Here is a 23,780-nt window from a genome sequence, read left to right on the forward strand (position 1 = left end):
ATAGAATTACTCAGCAGCTGGCGCTGGAAGGGACCTAGGGAGGTTCTGTGGTCCAACATCTGCTCAAAAAAAGGGCCAGCTTAGAGCAATTACCATGGCCCTGTTCTGTTAGCTCAGCTTTAAAGGTCTTCCAGGATAGAAATGCCACAGCATCTCTAGGAAATCTATTCCAGTGTTTGACCACTGTCATGGTGAGAAATTCTTTCTTATTTCTAAATGGATTTTTTTTTTTTGTTACAACTTCTGTCTTGTCTCTTATTCTTATGCTACACACTTGCATCTTCTCTCCACTCTCCATACAGATAGCTGAAGCCTAATTTCTCCCCTTAGCTTTTTCTTCCTCAAGTGAACCAACTGGTTTTTCTTCAATGTTTCTGCACATCATGTGGTCCATCTCTTTAATCATCCTGACTGCTCATCACTAGACTCCAATATTTCAAGATTTTCTTGTGCTGATGAGCCCAAAACTGGACCTATTACTCCACATACCAAAGTATAAGCGCTACATAAAATGGAATATTAATTTCTTTTGATTTCTGTTTCTCAAATCTTTTCATCCTGACAGCCAAACATTATTTCCAAAAGTCAAAAGGCAATGAGATTTTCTGGGAATTATCTTGTTTTCCTCCACCCCAGAGACAGTATGGTTACCTACCAGCATCCCTTTAAGCAGGAAAGGTCCCTGGTTGGTATGAAGTATGCTTGTTTGGTTTGCAGTGTCTGCAATATTTGGTATGGAGGTTTATGTTTAGGTTTGAGAAGGAACTTTCTGAGATTACCTGTGAACAGAAGTGGATATGCTGGGTTTGCAAGGGCAGGACAATTTAGCCAGTCACTCCCACCTGGTCCACACTTCTTTGTGAATCAGGTTCAGGCAGCCCTTAATTGTTTTAACTTGACTTCTGTCTGAGGAGATAATGAGATGGCTTTAGCTGATGACTGGCATTCATTTCATCCTACTTTTTCTCCCTAGGAAGTCAATAGGAGGGAGGCGAGATATTTTATCTCACAGCCTTATAATGATTCAGTGGAGTTTGGCAGTTTCTTGCCTTCTCTCAGGGTTCCACAGCTCAGCAGGGCACCAGGCAATGAGGAAGCAAAATCTATTCTCCAGATACTGGGATACAGCAGGAAGACAGCAGGAGAGCAGAGGACCAGCTGCACTGATGGCAAAACACCCACTCAGAGGGCTCTTGGTACAGAGCTTCTCATGGGGCTATTCTTAAGACTGCTGCAGACAGTGACCCATGCCTACATCCCTCTCCATATTCATTGCCTTACAAAGGATGCAGCCTGAAGAACACATTTTCAGTTTATAAACCAAGTATTTTCCTTCTCACACACAAATCTCTGAGACGAGAGGTTGGAATCTTTAGTATAGGGATACACCATCTCTTTTTACTGTTTTGGTTTCAGTTCAGATCTCTGACTCAGTTCATATTGAACATGTCTCCATATGAACTGCACATCTAGATTCCATTTTCAGCTAATGAACAAAAACATGCATGTTGGGATATGATTTTTCATCCTTACCTAGGTATCTCTAGTAGATGGGCTGAATTATCGCCTAAAAGTGACTATTTATCTTGACTGGTTATCAACTAAACTGATGGGGTAAATCCTGTCTTTATTGCTTTTACTCAAAATTTTCAAATTGATCCTTGCTGAATTTCAGTGGTATCTTTAGTATGGCACAGTAGGGACTGCTGAGTTGAAGGAATGAGGAGTTACACAAAAGGATCTATTTTTTGGTTGTAGATGGACAAAGATACATCAGGAAAGGCTGGTGTGGATGGGATATATGCTTATGACTTATGCATATGCTTGTGACTGCATTATTTACATTATTGTTTGGTCTCCATTATAAGTTTAATTACTTTTTTATAGTTGTGTTTGGTTATCAAAGAAACTCTGTGCCTTGATAAGCTGATCTGACTGGCTGAAGGACAGAGGCACATATCACTACCATTCTAGAGGATGAGAGAACTGATAAATGTGGTATCATTGAAATTTCTTCTTCATGTCTCTTTCTGTGCCCTCAATGAGTTCAGCGCCAAGGAATCTGGAAAGACAAAGACATCTATGTGCACAACTGCCTGACTTGACCTCATCTGAAATGTAAATCTTTTAGTTAGGAGGTTTGTTCCTTTATTTTTTATTCCTTCATCTACCTTTTTAATCTACATTTGCCTCTGTAAGCTGGGATCAATGGAAAACACATTTCAGAAGGAACGAGTAAGGTAAATGTGATCAGTTTACCATGGGTTTGCATGGCAAGGTTTTGGTAGCACGGTGGGCTACAACTTCTGGCAACTTCCCCATGTTCAGGAGAGCCAATGCCAGCCAGCTCCACAGTGGACCCGCTGCTGGCAAAGGCCGAGTCCATCAATGAAGGCAGAAACACCTCTGTGATAACATATTTAAGAAGGAAAAAGAAAATTTATTGGGCAGAAGTAATTGCAGAGAAGAGTTGAGTGAGAGTATGTGAGAGGAACAGGAGGTGCTCCGGGCACTGGAGCAGGGATTCCCCTGCAGCCCATGGAGGTCCATGGGAAAGCAGAGATCCACCTGCAGCCTGTGGAGTACCCCATATCTGAGCAAGTGGATGCTTGCAGGAGGCTGTAACTCTATGGGAAGGCTACACTGGAATAGGCTCCTGTCAGGATCTGTGGCCCTGTGGAGAGGAGCCCATGCTGCAGCAAGTTTGCTGGCAGGACTGCTGACCCCATGGAGAACCCACACTGGAGGAGTCTGCTTCTGAAGGGCTGTACCCGGTAGAAAGAGATCCATGCTGGAGCAATGTGAGGAACTGAAGCCCATGGGAAAGACTCATACTGAAATTTATGGAGGACTGTGTCCCATTGGAGGGACCTCACACTGGAGCAAGGGAAGGACTCCTTTCCCTGAGAAGGAAGCAGTGGGAAAAACAACCTGTGATGAAAGGCCTGTAACCCCCATTCCCCGTCTCCCTGCACCCCCAGAAAGAGCAGGCAGCTCTGGAAAAGCAGCTTTATTTTCTTTCTTATTATCCTACTCTGATTTCACTGGTAAATTCAAATAATTTCCCCAAGCTGTTCTGCCTTTGATGGCAACTATTGAGTTATCCCTGACTTTATCAGGAGGGGAATGATAAGAGCATCTTTGGTTGAAACCTGGCATCTAGCCAAGGTCAACCCTGGCCAATCATGCTACTCCAGTCAGCCAAGTACACATGTACAGAGGACCTCAAAAAAGAGAAAATGATGATTCACTGCCTCTTAGCTAGCTACAAAGAGTCTTTAGTACCTTCTTTTTATTTGCCATCTATGTGTACAAATGGCCCACGTGACTGGAAATGTGTAAAAATGAGCGCAGAATCCTAGACACCTGTCAAATGCAGGAAATGTATGCTATAGTACCAGATCCAGACCACCTTTTACGTCAATATGGCATCTGAAAAGATATTTCCAGTGAGGTTCTTCCAAGTACCTGTCCACCTAAAGTCCTCACACTGCTCTCATTTTAGAAATCGCATTTCACACTCTGTTCAGATGTGCACTGGAATGAATACCTGTATCTCTTAAAAAGGAGTGTATTTACTGGACAAATAAAAACTTACATATTTACATACATTTCTATAGATTTCCAACTAAGTATGTACCTACTAGCTATGATGGCAGTAGCTTAGTTGCCAGTCTCACAGTGCCTAAAGTGAGTACAGCAGCACAGTCCCAGTGCATAGCATCTGTGCTGAAAATAAATATCCTCGCAGAAACAGCAAACAGCAACAAAAAAAATCTATCAAATAACCACAATAGTTTTCCAAAATACATGCACGTAGATACAGAGACAATCTTACACCACACGAAACTAAAATGTGAGTCTGAGCCTGGTCTCAGGATGCTTCAGCCTAGAAGTTATTTTGGTGAAGTTCTCTAGTGAAAGTAATGTACATGAGATGTACAAATGCTAATGCTTTTACTTCTGCCTTAAATTACTTCTGGTTGTTTTTTTAGGGTTTTTTTTGGGGGGAGGGGGTGTTTGGGGTTTTTTTCCACTTTAACTTATTGTTCCCTTTCAACTACCTTTTGTGTCATTATTTTAGGTTCTAGTCTCATTAATTTAACTTTCTGTGCACTAAAGTATCTGAGTATTAGGAGTCAATGGAATTAACTTATCCAACATGAACTTTTCCCCCTCTGTTCCTTTGTAACTGGTGCTGCATTATGCTTTATGACTTAAAATGAATTTATGAAAGGGAACTGCATCAAATCCATTCCTCAAACTCAGATAAACTGTGTACATTATTTCTACACTATCTATCTTCTCCATGATGTGCAATTTGCAGACTTCAAGCAAAACACTTACTTGCCACAGGGCAGTTATTCTTTCTTTAATGAATACATTGTTATTACTTTTAGTTATGCATTTTTTAAACAGTTAGTAATTTTGGCTCATTGCTGGTTTTTTTGGCTCATCTTATACATCAGGTATAGTTTAAAAATCCTTGTTTACAATATTATTAAAAGTCTCAGAGAGTCTACACATATTGAATGGGGTTCTAAAAGTGCTCTGCATGTGTCTAGCTCTGATTCTACAAATGACGATGACAAAGAATTCTATTATTAAGAAAAAAAGACACAGTACACTTTTTCACATCATGAACTATAGGAAAAGGCTCACATATATCTAAGGATGAGAAAATATAACAGAAAAAACTGTGCTGCATTCCCTGTGGGTGTGGGTATTTTGTTTAGCCCTGACCTTCCATCTTAAAGCCCTTTAACTGTTAAATTAAATATTTCACATAATGCAGATTCTTTACTGCAGCTTTCACATCTCTCATTTCCTGCTGTCTGTGAAGGAATCCTAACAGCCTATTTCATTTGCTCTCTGCAGTATTCCCATGCTGACCTCCTAAGTTTCTTTATATCTTTCTGCATTCTTCTTTCCTGCATAAGCCCTGTTACCCCTTTTACATTTGGAACTTGTTTCCATTTTTGTGTCCAAAGACCCTCCAGCCACTGAATCAATTTTTTTTTCTGAACTCATTCCGTATATTTAATGGGGATTTCAACATGACTCACTTAAAACCCCCAAACTTATGAATAGCAGCACTAGTGTCTGAAACACTTTCAGATTAGACTTCTCATGTGGAATGTTGTATAGAAAGAAACAGCCATATTTCTATTTTCCTTGGTAATACAACTACATCTATACTCATCTGTGCCATAAACTTGGGAGACACCTTAACACTGATCAACTGTTCAAAGCTCTGCTTTGATGTGCACAGTTTCAGCCCCACAAAGCTCTCCACCTATCTGCTATTTAAGCACAAAAAGATTCTAGACATTGAGTCTTTTCACACATAATTTTCCAGACAAACCTAATCCAATAGGTATGCTCTAATGCACACCTGAAAAAAAAAAGGCTTCCCATGAAATGCTGCTTCGATTGGCTTGCTTCATTTGTAGCCAAGCGAAGAACGGCCTGTTTCCTTCTTCACTTCCCCTGCTCACCTCCACATGCCCACTGCCCAGGTTAAACACATTGTCTGGTGGGTCACTCACTAAGGAACCAGAAGAGTAAGAGTATAAGCTCTCATGGTTTATATAGATTCCAGACCAAAAACATTTGGTAGTCACCACAATAAAAGCTACACTGGATTCAAGCTCCATCAGGAAGCAAAAAACGTAAGAGTAGAGTAAGACCCATACTATTTTTTATTCTATTTGGTCATGCAAAAATACGTCTTTATTGTAGATATTATACAAGGACACTTGCCCTGAAGAGAGAAATACAGTGTCTATTCCCTGTGCCCAGGACTGGTTTGTTAGCCTAATATTAAGAAGTCAAGCCATAAGATGGTTAAAGGGCCCTCAGAGCAAAGACAGATCTCAGGATGGCCTGCTTTCTCAGGAGAATGACCCACTCTGGCCTATTGCAGTTCTTGAATGTTTTTTCTAGGGTGTGATAGAGTTCCAGAAATGTGTGTAAAAGCATTCCCTATGCAAAACAGTCACTGGCCTAGTCTCCAACCTTCTGTGTTAGGAAAAGAAGGACACGTGGCATTGAACTCCTGTACTTAACTCAGGCAACTTCATTGCAGATAGGGGTAGAATTTTCATTCCATTCTATTGTGAAACATTTGTCTCACTCCACAATTGTTAACAGAACCCTTGGCTCCTAAGACAGGATTCCAGTTTCTACTCTTCTGAAAGTTGTCCTTTTTGGCTGTATTTCCAGGGAAGGACATTCATAAACTGTGCTCACTAGATAATAAACAAACACTACTATAAACTTTAGTACACTTTTTGTAAGTCTAACTTCAGCCTTATGCCTAACAGTCATCCTTAATAATGATCTCTTTTTCTCCATTTCCACTATTACTTTTTAAAATGTTTCTCTTAATGATCTGAGGGCAAAGTTTTATTCAACACGTTGCAATAGAAGAAGAAACAATTTTTAACTTTCTACTGGATGCCAGCCTTAAAGTTGAACAATGCCTTAATTATTGCAGATGACAGAATGACAATGTTCAGTAAATCTTCAGCCTAGCTCTTTACAGGGTATCCAAGTAATTGCTCTGCAGATGTATCTTGTTTATACAGAACTTCTAAAATAAGTGGAGACAGTTGGTGAAACAATAGATTTGATACAATAGAAATCAGAAGAAAAGCATTTGCACAGCTTGCCTTATGACAAGCAAGGAATCTCACCACATATGCTTTGTAATGACAGAACCCTAGTCTGACATAGGCCTGAGCAGCTTTGCAAACACTCCTGTATTGTGTTCACGACACACAGACCTTTGCCCTTGTCAGTAACCCATGTCTGTGGAGCACAAGGAAGAAAATGTCTGCTTGATTTGTCTGTTTTTGTAATTTTAAGTTCAGTTCTCCTGTGGCATTCCTTTAGTGTCACAGCAATACTAGTTCCTACCCTTCTCTTTAATAGTATAGCCTGCAAAATTAAGCTTTTGGGATGACAGAATGATGGTGAGTTCATCTAATAAACCCCCACTAAGTCTTGACTTGTCAATCCTGTTAACTTTCTCTGACAGAGCCACCACAAATTTTTGCTATAGCAATAATATTTACTGCAGACAGCATGTATCTTCCACACCCTCTGTGTGGTGGTATGGATACTTGAAACGCTTAATGTAAGTGACTATTTTCAGTACTTTCCGCATGAAGCCTTAATGTAACCACATAATTCTGAAGATTTCAACAACATTGACCAAACCTAGCCTCCTTTAAGTGGTTTCTTTCTTATCACTAGTTTTTGGGGTTTATTTGTATTCTGCTAAATGACTTGGCTTTGCTTGCTGCCCAGCTCACTAACTGTAGCTCCCAGAGTCCACTCTCAAGGAAAAAAACAACTTGAAGAATACATTAATTTACAGAAAGGCAAGTATTTCTTACAGTAAAAAGACTATATCATGTGATATAAGTGACATAAAGAACAAAGGTCAACTGGTTTAGGACCTGTAAAATAAGGAAGAAACACTTCCATAGTGCAAAAGTATTCAAAATTACATATATATGTTCATTACACATCAGTGCTTTTGTTTCAAAAAGTTTATATATTTCAGTTAAAACTTCTGTGATTTGAGGCATTTTCTAGGACTGCAAATTTGATTTGTGAAAATGGACATGGATCAGAAGAAATTATCAATCCAGTGTGTAATTTCATTTCATTTTATTATCTCCTGGAGGAGCCCTAATAGGGCAAAATTAACTCCCACCGTTACCAAATAAAGTTCTCTGCTATTCAGGATGAAAAGCTACTATTTGTGTTCACTCTTTTAGTACAAACACTGTAAGCCTAGTGGGAATTGGGAATTAATAGGGTCATCAAAATTGCTCTTAGAGCAGCACTCTTAACACAAGAGGAAAAACAGGAACCTCTAACACTGGCCACTGGCCAAGCAAAAGTTATTTTAAAGAATCATTACATCTGTAGTGTCAAGAAGGGTTCAGAGTCTGTGGTCACTGTGTAAGGTGTGGTACAGTGCGGGCAATGGACTCTTTGAAGTAGCACTGTAAAAGACAAAGGAATTCAAAGCGAGATCATTAAGAGTTCAGTTCTGTACAGCTCCTGAAAATGTTTCTAAAAGTGACATATTCGAGATGTGAGACCTTCTACAATGTCAGGTAATTTACAAATATGGATGCAAAGAACTGCTATATAAATTGAGCTAATTATTGATTCTTTAAAGCACTACATCATATAATCAACTGGCTTCTTGGGAGAGTTGTGCCAAAACCAGATCATTGGCAATTACAGGTTACAGAGAGTCTAAGCAAGAACAGAGCTACACCTCTAAGACTACAGCACTTTAATTACTTCTCCAATCCATCTTATTCCAGAAAGAATTAATTTTACTCTAAGATCTTGTCAGACAACAAACGAAATAGGAAAAAATCAAGGATCCACACAGTATTTTTCTGCAGTTGGAAGGATGCAATGGAAATGCAGAAAAGGCAGCCTTTTCTTGAGGACTGCAACCTGTGAGAATCCAAAGCAGTGCTGCTGAGACATGGTTCCTTTCCAAACCTACTGCTCTGGCAAGATGATGGAAAGCTTTGGTTGCAGACAAGCCCTGAAACAATTTGACAGGACAATGGGCCCAACATCTCAAGTTCAGCTAACACTGAAGGAAGGGGTTAGTGTATTAAAAATATAAACAAGCAGTCCCATGCCATGTAAAACAGTTTCAGAATAATGCAAATTGAAATCAGATGTGGTGCTGAATGTGTTCCTAGATGCTTTTACTAAGGCCTTCAGGTCAGAGCCTGAACTCTTTAAGTATGCCAATGTCCTCTACAGAATTTCTGCTTACATCAACCAAAGTTGTGTATGACAGAGATCTATAATCTGTCTCATTAAAGGTGAATCATTTCTTTACACTGCAGAAAGCTATAACTGATAATTTGCTTTTGAAGGATCAGATATTTCACATTATCATTTAAGGCCTTTTATTTGTAGGAAAGGAGTTAATAGGTAAGCTTCTACATGAGAATGATACTTAAGTAAATTATTTTATTAAATGTGGAAATTAAGATGGAGAGGGCAATGTAAGTTTCTAGACACAGCCCAGAAGGTTTACTGAGCTTCTGAGTTAAACATTAAAATCAAAGGAAGTCTTCTAAAACAATTCTTCAAATGGGAAAAGCTAGGGACAACATGTGCAACATACCACCTCACATAAATGGAATGCTACTGACATAAAGCTATCCTTGATTTGTCTTGAGGCGAACAAGCTCAGTATCAGACCCAATCTTGCTTCAGAGAATTATAAGACTATGTCTAAATATTGTTTTTTAATGAGTTTAAATTATATGATCTATAAATTATTCTGTATAGTAGAGACCTTGAGCATGGAACACAGTAAAAAGCAGAATTTATTAGCACTTGAGTCATATTTAAGCAATCAACAAACCAACCAACCAACTAACCAACCAACCACAAAAATGTAACAGCAACACAAAGATCCAACCTTTTCCACAAGAACTAGAAATATCCAGAGGCTATTTACCAGCTAACTGTTTCCCCACCCTACTCCAACAACCTTGAGGTTTCCAGGCCTAAACCACCAGTACCAAATATTTTAATTGCATTATTTCCAACAACAATTTTTAGTGAAAAGTCTGAATCTCTCAATATGAAATATAAAAAGCTAAACAGCAGAACATGTTGTAACCCATGCTTGCTTCTTCAATGTAAAATGCAGGTATCAGATTCACAGAATATTCTGAGTTGGAAGCGGACTCCAAGGATCATCAATTGCAACTCTTAAGGAAATGGCCCATAAAGGGATCAAACACACAGTCTTGGTATTACTAGCATTATGCTCTAATCAACTAAGCTCTTAATTTAAAGCTATAATTTACTTCTATTAGTTGTTTTGTCTGTGAGGTACACATGAGCGCAGCTCTCTGCTCTGATTAAGACTGAACACCTACTGGTTCACCAAATAGACGACCACTTTCCTTCTAGCAGTTTGAATAAATGAGCATGATTAGTGGTCAGCAGGCTGACAGATGACCTTGCTAATACAGATAGGTTGCCTTCATTTCATCAAGATGTTTACTTTATCAGGAGTGTTGCAGCAGCATGCACAGCTGGGAAGCTGTGTGCCACCATGTTTTCCTCAGCACGTGGGCTTCTTTCCTCTTTTAGATTGGCATTTGGGTCTCCTCTTGCTCAGAGGACACAAGTGCTTCAGATGCAATCTGCTACGGGGATCAGGAAAATAGTGGAGCTGATCTCAATAGAGCTGATAGGTAGATTTTACATTTTGCTGGTCTATCTGTCTTGAGTTCATGCAAATGAAAGAAACAATACAAAAATATGATGAGATTTTTTTTAAAAAACAATCCTACAATTTAAACAAATACTCTTGGATTCAATGGTCTTAGAGGTCTCTTCCAGCCTAAATGTCTTAGATTATGTAACCTAAATATGTGTATTCTATTTCACCTATTGAAAGCTGATTTTTGGGAGATATTTTATCCTTCTCTTGTGACTCCAGGGGGGAGGGGGGCGGATGCCTTCTGATAATGGCCCAGCCAGTAAATCCAGGTGGGGCAGTGTTTCTTATCTCTTTCACCACCCCTCCATCCTCCAGGGGGACATCTTCTGATAATGGGCCATTAGGGCCCACCAATGACATGACACATTCCATCATCCCATTGTGAGATGCTCCACACAGTGGGGGAGGAGCCAGCTGTTCCTAGCTAGATAAAAACTGAAGATAAGACTGAAGATAAAGACTGAAGGATACAAGGCATACAGTTTTTCCACTGGATGCTCAGAGGAAGACTGGACCCATCTTGTCACCACCGGACTTTCTACAGGGCCATCTCTACTCCACAAAACCACACCTGTTATTCCAGGAAGACTTATTTAGACTGCTTCCAACACCCTGAACAACAAGGTGTCAGGTTGTATCCCTGACTCTTGTCAGGGGTTTTCCAGGATTTTTGTTTGCTTCCTTGCTTGTTTTTTTGTACTACTACATTTGTTTGTTTTGGGGTTTTTTTTGTTTGTTTTGTTTGTTTGTTTGGTTGGTTTTTGTTGTTGTTGTTGTTTGTTTTTTTTTAATATTCCTAGTAAAGAACTGTTACTCCTATTCCCATATTTTTGCCTGAAAGCCCCTAATTGCAAAATTATAATAATTTAGAGGGAGGGGGGTTACATTCTCCATTCCAAGGGAGGCTCTAGCTTTCCTTGGCAGACAACTGTCTTTCAAAACCAAGACACTAAATAATTCTATTATTCTATGAAATATGAAAACAGGTACATCTATCTCTGTTCCATGTGCTCGTTTTTCTTATTAGAAAAACCTGTTCTATGTCTCCCTTGAATACACACTGCTATCTGTGGTTTACAGCTATTTTTGAAGTGTATTTCACTTGAAAAATTAGGTACAATACCACGTATTAGTATACTGGTTATGCCAACTACTTTGAGTTTAATAGAAAATATAAGGTACAATCTAAAAGACTCCTAATACACCTGTTAAGAAACTGCAGTAGTTTTTGTAGCATTATCTGGGAAATTGATTTGAATGATGTATCAAGTTACCTCAGGTCTAGAATCAACCTAACTCCACCTGTTACTGATGAGAAAATTCCCAGAGTACAAGCATTTTGAATGCTTTCATGTGATATGGACTAAATACTTCCTTGGAACATCTGTTCCGGGAGCTTCTCCAGGGGAGGTGTTTTTTGTTTGTTTGTTTGTTTGTTTGTTTTTAATAGAAAATCATTGTGAAAGGATCCAGGATCAGGATCATTTCAGGATCCAACTACCTGAAGCAAGCTCATCCCAGAAGAAAGTACTTTGGTTTGCCTTGAAAATTGAATGCACAATTCAGTTTTTAATCCAAAGGTTCTTGGCAGTTGTCATCACAGAGAAGGGGTGCCCCAAAAGCAGCCTTTACTCTCACTCCTTCCCACTTGTGTTTAAATTTACAGGTTAGGTTATCACGGGTAACACAGGTCATCTCTATCTTTCCTTTTTAACTAGGGACAGAAGGGAAATCAGTAAGATTCATCTCTCCTTTAGTGGCTGTGCTGAACAGAGGGGCTTCTCAAGTCTCTTCATAGATAGACAGATAAATACTTGCTCTTCAAAGCAATTCAGATTTAATGGAAATTTAAAGGATATGCTAGCCATTGACGGAGAGTTTAAAACATGAATTTTGATTCAAAGTATTGTGTACAGAAGTACAAGCACAGAATTTAGGACTCATCAAAAAAGTTTGGTTGTTTTATTTCCTTTAGTTTTAAATTGGTATTTCAAGATTTATCAGACTGTTAGGATACATCTGTGTTTTCTATGTCCTTTAGATTACCAAGGACAAGGCTACGATTTTCAAGAAATGGTGATGGTTTCAATGAATGCCCAAGTATTTCCAATAGGAACTGTTTACATTACCTGTATAGTACCTACATCTACTGAGAACCCCATTCAAAATTCCCATTTCTTTTAAAAAAAAAGGAATGGGCAATGACATACCAGTGACATAGCTGAGTTTCCCAGAATTTACCCTTTTCTACTAGAAAACTGAATTTGACCTAAGAAATGGTGAAATACCTTACCCATACCATCCAACCTTCTCCCTTCCCCCCTTCCCCCTTTCTGCCACTACAGTCCTATCCTATATTTGCTCATGGAATTCTTCTGTCACCAATACTTATGATTTTTAACTGTTTTGTTCACCTAGACTATAGCTACTTCTGGAAATTTTCTGAACTGCTGTGATCTATAGTACTAGTGACAGAAACTTCTGTAAGAACTGTGTAGGCATCCTGGTGATCAGTGGATAATTCTGCTTTTCGTTTCTAGGGACAGGAATACTATGACACATTAAGGCTTCCTGCTTTAAGGTTACTTATAAGGTGGTTTACTACAATATTATAGTGAGCCTTACAGTGAGCAGCAAGTGATTGAGACAACTAAATTCACAGCTGACAGATCTAATTTTCCATATAGTCAATAGATAAAGGCAAGAGTCATATTCAGACCATGCAGTGTAAGAATACCTAATTTTGCACCTCATTTTTCTGTAAAATCAGCAGCCCAAATTCTATTAGTGCATCTTATGCTACAAACAAGATAAAGTGAAACATCAGTATCCCTAGTGGAAACAATAGGAAAGAAACTATTTTTAAAAATATGATTTATTAATTAGTCTCTAGATCTCATCAAAACCAAACTCTTATCACTCTCTACTCTTTGGCATAGACATAAGGAACTCTATACTACCTTCCTAATTAATTGCTAGAAACTCTTCCTTGTAAATCATCTTTGTTCTAACTAGGACTGTTGCATACTGATTACTATGTTGATACTCTCAAGGATCATGAAATACTTTTCAAATTTTATTATCACTTCTCTGATTTCATGCAGAATTTTTCTTAATGACTAATCATTTAAATAGAACACGTATTTATTTATTAATGTACATTTGTTTAGTTACTGGAATAAAAACCATGAGTTCCTAAGAAAAAGTTGACCTATGTAAGTTTTAATTTCAAGTAATACGCAGAGCAGCTAATAGAGGTACCTTTGTAAATTTTTTGCAGTTCTTAACCACAGCCTACTATATATGGAAGGAAAGCAGTCAAAAAACAATGTCAGTCTCTTCACATTGATTAGGACCACTAACTGCATGTGTAACTGTGTTGAAATAAGTAAACCACTGTGTTTCATTATCATAGAAAAATAAACTGAGTATCAAGCCTACTGGCTTGCCAGAAGCAATTGTTTTGAGCTCTTGAGTTGTGCTTTCGTTTTCCTTTTCCTTTCATCATTTTTGATAGTGTAGATTCAAAGTTTTTAATGTCAGCTGAAATCACATCAGCAGTTGCACCATACTCTAAGACCAACAAACTTAGTCACCGCTATTTTTAAAGAAACTGCTGGACATCCTGCACTTGCTCATCAAGAGAACAACAGCAGTTGCACATCAGCCTGATTTAACGCAGCTTCTCTTCCAGGTTCTGAAACAGCAGAGTTCCCTGCAAAAGGAAATTACTTCCTTGTTGCATCAAACTCTTGCAACTTTTAAGACTGACCATTTAATCTCTAGCAATTTTGTGATAAATTCAGGCAATTAAGGAAATGCTACAGATGCAGTATCTGAGAAAACTCTGATAGCCACCCAGCTGGCCACCATCTTGCCCAAAGGGAAAGAATACTTCCAAAGTCTTTCTTTAAGATCTGACCTTACAGAATGCTGAAACAAAAGTCATACAACTTTCATACCTGGTTCCTAAGAGGAATCCAACTGAGGAGTGCTGAAAGCTTTTCTTATATTTTTATTGGTTAGAAAGGTGAATCTACCCAACCAAAAACGTGTTCCCTGGAAATGGGAACAAAATACTTTTTAGATAGCTCATTAATTTTTGCATGATTCCTTCATTTCACCCCAGTGCATTATGATGTCTGTCATCAGCATAAGGAGTAAATGGACAGTGATTACATATTTTGAAAGTATATATAAAAGTCTAATATCCCAGAAAAAGAGAAAGTTGAATAGGGTAATCACATTGCTACTGCATTAATTTGGTTACTACCAGTAACCTGTATGTCTAAATGGCATTTATGCCATGGCATGATAACAAAAAATATATAAACTTTAGAAAGACGTTATCTGTGTAAACCTGTCACTCGTTATCCTTTTGATAGAATCAACTAAAACACAAAGAATTCAAGTCTAAAAGAACCAAAGTATATTATAATAGTTCTGAATAGTTTCTTGGGGTAGGGGGAAGTATAGGGCAAAATTTTCAGAGGGAAGAGGTCCATTTTTGCTCACAAAAATTCTCTGCAAACTTGTGACAGAATTTATGTGGGAAATTATTGACATTCTATAAAGAGATCAAGCAAATACCCTTGCAATGATTAGTACAGGCATCCAGCTGTAGCTGATGCTTGGCTTGTACCTTCGTGAATATTCTCCTGGTAATTGCATGCATTAATCCACTATGAAGATTACATTTTATGCAAGCATTTTTAGCACAAACACACCTCCACCCTCCTTGTTAGAAATGTGAGTGCTGGTGTATTAAAAATATTTGGAAGACAGACTTATTAAAATAAATGTTAAGAGAACACAGTGGGGTATATTTTCAGTGTGGAGCAGAGATATTTAACTGCATGATTTCCATTAGCTTTAATGAGAACTGAACAGCTAAATCCTCACACACCACACTAGAAGATTACCCCAGAAACACACACACTGTTTACTTTTTACTAATACTCTGATTATTACCACGTTCTTCCTCCTCCTCCTCTTCTTCCTCCTCTTCTTCTTCCTCCTCCTCTTCATCCTCCACATCTTCACCTTCCTCTTCATCCTCCTCTTCTTCCTCCTCAATCTCCTCTTCTTCTTCTCGATCTATCTCCTCATCATCCTCCTCCTCGTCACCTTGCTCCTCATTATCATCAGAATATTCCTCCTCTTCTTCATCCTCTTCCTCTTCTTCCTCTTCCTTTTCATCCATTTCCTCTGTTCCATCAGTTTCATAGCACTCATCTACTGAAGAGTTGTCTGCTTTAACCACAAAGGGTTTTCTTTTGGGAGCTGGTTCTTGCGGTTGCTTATCTTGTGTTTTTCTTTTTTTTGCCAATGGACAGCCATAAACACTGTTCAAAAATAAAAGATGCAAATTATTACACTATCCTTCAGATTTTATTTAGTCATATATTCTAATTCTACATCATGATTAGCTGCTGTTCACAAAATGCATGTTTTCAAAGTAAAGTTATGTTTAGACAATGATGTCCAAGGGGAAGGACACAAAACCTGCAAAAATCCAAGTGACTATTATTTGCCTGAAAATGTCACACATACACAATAGCATAACAGCTTCAGAAGTGATACAAATATGTGTTTCTCCTTCTCATTCATTTTTAACATGCTACACTCCTTTCTCAGGCAGATGAAAATAGTTAAAAAAGCAGCAATCTTGTCCTACCTATAGCTAACTTTACAACACTCAGGAGTAACACAGTGCTTCATAATTTTGTAGTGTTCAGTATTTTGATTGTGTGCAAATATGTTTCAATGATGTTTAAATAATAAAAATATGATCATAATTATTTTGAATGCCGTTGTTTGTTATTATTATAAATAGTAACATAGTAATACAAAAATAATAATGAATCACTCTTAAATTCCCCACTGTTCTTCTCTATTACATGCTACAAGGCTGGACAAATGGGAAAGCAAGCTCCTTAAAACAACCAACCCCAGTAATTATCATGGCCAGTGTTACAAGTGTTTTCATGTTAAAAAAAACAAAACAACAACAACAACAACAAAAACCCACAAAAACCAAACAACAACAAAAAACCCCACACCTCAAACAATAAACAAAATCTTTTGTCAATGAAGACGGACTTTTCAAAACGGAGTACCACTTCCTAATCAATCATTTTAATGCATTGTAACAGAAATAGTATTTCAGAGTCCTGGTCTTCTACCAGAGTAGCCACCCGCTTCTCATTGATCACACAACCTGTGTTTGTTGAAATTGCTCTCCCTTGTGTAACCTCTAAATCCTCTGTGATGTGTGACAGAATACACTCACTACTTTTTGTTCAAAGAACTTCCTCTTAGAACTTTTTCATTGTGTGATTATAACATTACTCAAGCTATATCAGTTTTTAGTCTTCTTCCTATGATTAACTAGTTTTGGGATATTTCAACTATTCTCTTCTGCATATCTACTAGTAACTTATGTTTTATGTTATATTCTTTTTCCCTTTATCCAAATACACCAAGGAGCTCTTATTTTCTTCCACTCTAATAATACTTCATATTCTGTTGACAGACCACTGAAATATCTGGCGCTTGGCCACATTTAGTACTGCACTATATGGCATACTCATAGTCTTGATCTTGATCAAATTTAATTACATCCCAGCAGCTATTCATCCTGATTACTTAAACTGCTATTTAGGTTAAAACAATTCTATTTAAGCACCCAGTTACTTTATTTAAGTGCCTAACTTAGGTTTTCTCTTACCTAAATTTCAAATCACTTTTTCACAGTCTGCTTGGCACACACATGTCTAAGGAACATAGAGAGTCACAAAAGATGGTATTCATGAAAAACCTGCTACAGGAGACCTTTTTTGTGCAACACAGGCACCTTTGTCTCTGTGGGGACAACAGGTGTCTTTGAAGTCTAATCCAGCATGCCTAAGAACACCTGCATCCATTAACACTACAGAGAAATACTGCATAAAACCCTCCATCCAGGATTCCAGTACACCTCACTTGGGAGTAGAGTAGTAATCCTAGCAGAATATGGATTCCAGACACCCGCATCAAAATTTTGGCCTAGTGATGCAGGCTAGAGGGGGAACAGATCCGCAACCTCCAGATTTCAGAGCCATGCTCCATCCAGAAGGCATAGTCAGTGGAAGAGCGTCCTCTTATGGAAGATGAGACCCAGTGCGCCTGGAAGCAAGAAATTGATGCAACAGGCAAGCAAAAGCTTAACTCTTCATTAATTTTAAGAGCCCTAAACCTGAAAAAATAGGGAGCCCTAAGCTTCTCATGTTTTCTCTCTGGACTGTATTTGTTTCTATCTAAAGACACTTCAAAGTAAAACCTATAAATACAGAAGAAATCCTTGTCCTAGATCACCACAGTTCAGTGCCAAATGACTGTCCTGTCCTGTGAGTCTTCCTCTTGGTCAGGACCCAGCTGCCCAGTATCAAGGGGAAATGTAGGACATATCTCAATGATAAACATCCCACATCATCACAGTCAAGGCACAAATAGGAATTCAGTCTTCATCAGTCTGGATACAGCATAAAACCTGGGGCAAAAGGGAAGCACTGTTTCTTGTAGTTCTGACCTGCAGGTTCTGCAGGTTTATTTTGGTGCTTTCCCTGGTGCTATGGGGTTTCAGCAGCTACCTATTTAAAGTCTCCTCATGGAGGTCTGAGAAGACATGATTTTTTCCTCAGAACTAGAATTTCAGAGTGTGTGTTGTGCTGAGGAAAATGGCCGGATAATTAGGGAGGAACCTGCTTATTTAGGTGTCTAAGAGAGGCTGCATCCTGGGAAACAAGAGCTGATCACGTCCTGGAGCACAGGCAGATTTTAGAAACTTGCATATCATTCAATATGATTTAAGCAGACAGATTAACATTTACTGAATGGATGTGTCTTGCTTCCTTGGTTTCCGTTCTTTCTCTTTCATACTCATACTTCCCTCACCATAGCTTCTTCAGAGTGCCATTATTTGTTAATTTATATGTTCTCTAAATCTTGCTCTTTATTTCCAAAGATGTGAGTAGGCTTACCCCCACAAATCCCCAGGATTTTTCTTCCTCTTATTATAACCTTAGAACCTTGTAAGTGGCACTGATGACACTTGGGCAGCTCTGACCTAAAAGGGCACCCATAGATGGGTAATTGTGAACATTTTTCCCCACAGGCATTCATACAAAGTAGAACTTTTCATCAAATCATGGACTGATTTGGATGGTCCCTTAAAGATCATCTACTTAAAGATGATCTTTAAAAAACATCTACTCAAAGATCAACTCCCCTGCCACGGGCAGAGACACCTTTCACTAGATCAGATTGCTCAAAGTTCCAACCAGCCATGGCCATTTTGTCACACTAAAGTCAGAAAATTAATTCCATCCTGCACCAATATTTTTCCATTTAAAAACACTAAATACTTGTAACAGTTTTCATCTATTAATGCCCCAAAACAATCTTTATTGGAATTTACAGAAGTGTAAGAAGTGAGGCAGAGGACAGGGGGAATGACAGATACATCTATTTTGGTTTGAACTACTGTTTAATTTTTGTATTTGACAACTAAGAAGAACTGCATGACTTTTTAGATACAAATTATTGGTCAAAGGTAGAAAGAAATCATCACATCATTTTTTGTCATCTTTAATATTTTGTCACCTTTAATATTTTGTCTCATCTTTATGGTCTTCTATACAATACTTTATAAAGTTTGTGAGAATCTATAGCATCGCTTGGGACTCAGGGCCCCCTGGAAAGTGCATAACTGGCAATGGAAATCAATTCCAGTAAGCTGTCTGATGATTTCGATGTTTTATAAATCTAATTAAATACCTGTTTGGAACTCAGCTATTCAAGTAAAGTTGTGAACTTTGACTTTAGTTTCTATCTTTATGAATCTATTTTCAGTGCCTTTGCTCATAGAATTAAAACTGAGGACACATCAGCAACTACAAGACACAATTATTTGTATATTTTAATAACTGGATCCAATCTTAAGGCTTAGAAATATGTAGTTTTGCTAAGGAAATGGTGTATGCTAGTTCAAAGAATCATAGAATGGTTTAGGTTGGAAGGGACCTAACTTAAAGACCACCTATTCCAACCCCTCTGCCATGGACAGAGCAGATTGACCTCCACTAGACAGACCTCCACTAGACCAGATTGCTCAACACCTTGTTCAAGATGGCTTTCAATACTTTCGGGGGTGGGGGATCCACAACCTCACCACTCCCACAGCAAAAAATTTCTTCCTCATACCCAGCCTAAATTTCTTCTGTTCCAATTTCTATTCATTACTCCTTGTCCTATCACTAGTTCAACTCAGCTTTTGCAAATTCTCCTAATTAATTTGTACCAGATATTCCACAACCTTAACCTGGTTTTGTCTCTACTTGGATTTATACTTGATAAAGCCACCATTGCAGTGATTTTTCATATAAAACCTTTGCAATGCTGGCTTGTACTGGCTTTCTTCTGCTTTTCAACTGTATACCTCACACAGCTTATATATACCTCATGTATGGCAGACTTCATAGCCTGAAAGAGTTAAAAAACCCCTCACTATGTGTTTTAGAAACCCAGGAAACAGGCCACCAGACCTGAAGCCTACTGTTAAATTGCCCTATTTTCTTCTTCTTTCTTAACCTGTTCCGCTCTCATCCTTTGTTTCATTAATTTTTCAGATTCTGCCTCCAGGACACTTCTCTCTGTTTCTGGCATGTTCCCTGTGGTCTCCCAGCGAGCACACCAAGGGGAAGGCTGCGCTGGCTTCCCAGCAGTGTGTGCTACTGACTTCCCCACATACAGAGATGACAGTCTCTCCCAGCGACCTCTCGTTCCTTGTATATTTGTGAAAGCTCTTATTGTTTGTCCTTACAGCTTCTGCAATTTCTCTACATTTTCAATTTTGGCTTCTGTGATCATCCCCTTATTTGGTTATTTTTAGACTTGCTTATCCCTGCCCAGAGCATTGACCCCATTGATTTATGTGCCATGTCTGCCCTTATCCATTCTTTCACTACTCCCTGTATTTCCCTGGTCAGCTGTGTTTGTCTTATTTTCTCCTCACGCTTCAGGAGCCACTCTCTTGGGTTTCAGCAGGGTGTATATCTGGGCTTCCTGAGACACACTTTTGAATATTCTACACTGCTTTGCTGTGTGTCTCAGACATCTCTGGTTTTTGGAATCTGTCATGAATAATTCTTGTGGAAAGAATGGTGTTGAATTTCATAGTGATAAGCTTCAAAAGGACATATAGATATTAATCATTGAAAAAATGGAAGAAATAATATATCACTTTATACTCCTTAGTTAGAAGATGACTTATGGTATTTTTTTAACTTTCATGCAATTTCTCTCCATTAAAAACTTTATGATGCTACTCACTGGTACATTCAGTCGGAGCATAGTTGAGGAAATAGGTATTTCTTCTCTAGACTTGAACGTACTGATTTTTAATAGATATTTTATTACTAATATAATTTTCAGGATAATTAGTATGGTTATTATTTCTAATCTATAACAACTGACATATCTATTTAAATATACATAGTTTAGGACCAAATAAATACAAAGGATTTTCTAAATAAGATTACTGACCAATATTTTTCCCTCTACAATATGCCAACTTGCACGCCAAAGTTGGAACATGACATCTTTATCTGGAGGAGGTTTTCTTCTTAGAGGAAAATGAGAATATGAGAAAGGGAAGTTATATGATTATTAAGAGTTCAGTCAACTTTAAATACCCAGTTTGGATAAAGTAATTCCTGTGTGCCATGTTTGCCAGCATCCTTTTTTCAGTTGTCTCTTCTTTCTATTGAGTCTATTATTTCAGATGCCTCAAGTTATAAGATTCAAGCGAAGAAAAATAAGATAATGCCAATGTTATGCTCTAAATGTGAATAATACTTTTTTTTGAGTATTGTTATCTTTTTCTTTCTTAGTAGTACTTTGAAAAATCTTATTAAACCTTTTTTCAAACTAAAAAGTGTCTCCAGTAACAGCGTTCTCATTCTTTTTTTTTAATGCAAGAACTTAATTTAACAGAAACCAAAACATTTGGTAGGGAATAGAATCAAAAAATTTGCTATACAAACACCTAATGGAGTTTTCAGAAAGATTAAATTAAGTACTTCAGTATCTGAAGTGTTTGTAAGGTGGAATGTTATATACAGTTTATAAGATAGCAAATTAGGCAGAATATGCTTGGAAGCAAAGTTCTGCTTAAGGCTTTAGGTGGAAAGTTCCCAAGGCATCTATATTTGTCCCACTGGATATTGCTAGGTATTATTTTGGGTTTGGACTAGATAAATTCCAAGTCTAGACCTCCAGATGAAGAGTTTTAGAGTATTGAGAAAACAGGCATTTATCAGATAAGTTCTCTAACAAATCCAGTCTTTTAAGAATGAGCAAATCAAATTAATTTGGGTAACACTGCAATGTTTTAAGTCACTCTCAAGGCAGTGACCATTAGCTTGAAAGGGCTGATAATATCAATTGATAGAAGTTGATCTAAAAATAAATATTTAGATTCCAGCAAACCCTACAGCTTGAAGTCCCCGCACTACAGTGGAAGCCCTTCCCAGCAGACTACTATAAAGAAGAGCTAGTAGCTCTCCTGGTGAAGTTGGATCAATGAATTGATAGGAATGAAAAAAATTATAATAAATTCAGAAAAAGAGATTCATTCCAGCCTAGTGATTTGTCTACTCAATTGCAAGAATAAACTCTTTCAGCTGAAGATGACTTTCCATCCATATTTGAATACTGCTTAAAGTATGCCAACTTGCTACATGAATGAGCAGCAGTGGACAGTGCTAATTGCAGAGTGGTAAAGTCAAACTTCCTTCATGTGGGAAATTACAAATTACTCTTCTAAGCCACACTGGTCAAGAATCTTTTCTCTCCCACAGAATTCCCACAAAATGCCTGCATACTCTTACAGAATATGGGAAGTGTTGAGTCAAATCTTTCCAGGCTGTGAAAAGCTAAAGTCCAATCACTTAAGAAGAGAAAATGGGAAAAGCAACAAGTCAAAGTTCAAGCAAGACATGGAGTTTTGGGGGTTTTATTTTAGAGATGGCTAATTGCAGACTAGAAGCTGGAGCTGGGACACACTGGTTTTGGTGCTTCCAATGAGATGAATTAAAATTCTGTGCTAGCGTTCTATGTGCTATGAAACCCAATGCAGAAGACAAGCTTACTCAAATCTGCTTTCCAGGAGCCTGCTGTTCCAGAATCAGGCATGCTTCTTGCAACCATTGCACTGCCAAGCACCATGGCATCTAAGGCCACTTACAGAATGACTGCCCAAACCCCTGTCTTCTCTGTTGGGGTTAGGCACTAACCCAGAGGCAGTGCTTTGGAAAATCTGGTTTGACATGCTTAAATACTTTTTGAAAATTGTGACCAAATTAATATGTTTTTATGTATTTAAATTATAATTTAAATTAACTAATATCTTTTAAAATGCAATAAACCCATCTCTACAGTTTTCCTGTATTTCAGGCTTTCTCATGAGCTTCTGCCTCTGATTAAATAAATCAGATTCTTATAAGCAGAAAGCACTTTTGTGTGTGCAAAACACACCCTCTTTGCTTCATTTATTTGTACCAAATAGAACATTGTTGACTTTTCAGTTTAGATATGTATACAATAGTAATTTGCTTCAGTGAAAACTATTAATTTACCTTAATAGGCATAAGCTACAGTGACAGGAATGAGTGAAATGTAGAACATTCAAACTGCTTTTCCTTCTGGAGTTGCAAACATTTACTCTTCCACATTATAGTACAGCAAGAAAAATTACAGAAGTGCCCAGAAGCATGCTGGATCTCAAAAGGCAGAGGGAGACATGATACTTTCTCCACAGAGTTTTAAAAGCCAACTCTACTCTTTTGCAACTCAGAGCCTTTTTAAACCACAGATCCACCCATGTACAGCAATATTTAACTAAATAACCTTACAGAAAAACTGGTGCCTAAAAACCAGCATTGCCAAAAAGACTTAGAAGTAACAAATAATATGATAGAATGATGTGCCAGAAGTAAATTATGGAGCTCAAGACTCAAGTATTTTTTCTTTTAGAAATTCAGATATTGAAATATTTATTTTTAAGCAAAAAAAAAAAGCAGAATAACTTTGATGTACTTAATACAGTCACAATAAATTAAGTCAAAGCAGGAATCTTTTATTTCATTGGTCCCTATCATCTCCATGTGAAGCGTCTCCCCATCAGAGTTCACTGAGACCCCAAACTGGTGTTACTGAACCCTGGGAGGAACACTGACAAACTAGCCTCCACTCTGGCTGGTGAGATCATTTCACCCATCACCAAAGCCTCTGCTCTTGGGACATGACAACTAAAAGGAAACGTTAAGTTTTGCAATAACTAACCCATTCAAACAAGTTTATTTAATTGGTTGAACACAACAGCTGTTCAGCAAAGAAAAATTAAGCACAGCAATGTATTTCTACGTGTTGTACAAATATATGG

The 23,780-nt window shown here is 37.9% G+C and overlaps 1 protein-coding gene across 20 annotated transcripts in view; it reads right to left on the reverse strand.

The window, feature by feature from the left end:
- MYT1L (myelin transcription factor 1 like) overlaps window positions 1-23,780 on the reverse strand; it is a 316,913-nt gene that overhangs the window by 90,980 nt on the left and 202,153 nt on the right. For 16 of the 20 annotated variants that reach the window (XM_040058847.2, XM_058419772.1, XM_040058845.2 and 13 more), the window contains one exon: window positions 15,269-15,642. In XM_040058847.2, the coding sequence (XP_039914781.1) occupies window positions 15,269-15,642 (374 nt within the window). The remainder of the gene's footprint in view (window positions 1-15,268; window positions 15,643-23,780) is intronic. The other 4 variants (XM_058419777.1, XM_058419776.1, XM_058419774.1 and 1 more) reach the window with 1 other exon arrangement.

This window comes from Hirundo rustica, chromosome 3 (assembly GCF_015227805.2).
Source record: "Hirundo rustica isolate bHirRus1 chromosome 3, bHirRus1.pri.v3, whole genome shotgun sequence".
NCBI lineage: Eukaryota > Metazoa > Chordata > Aves > Passeriformes > Hirundinidae > Hirundo > Hirundo rustica.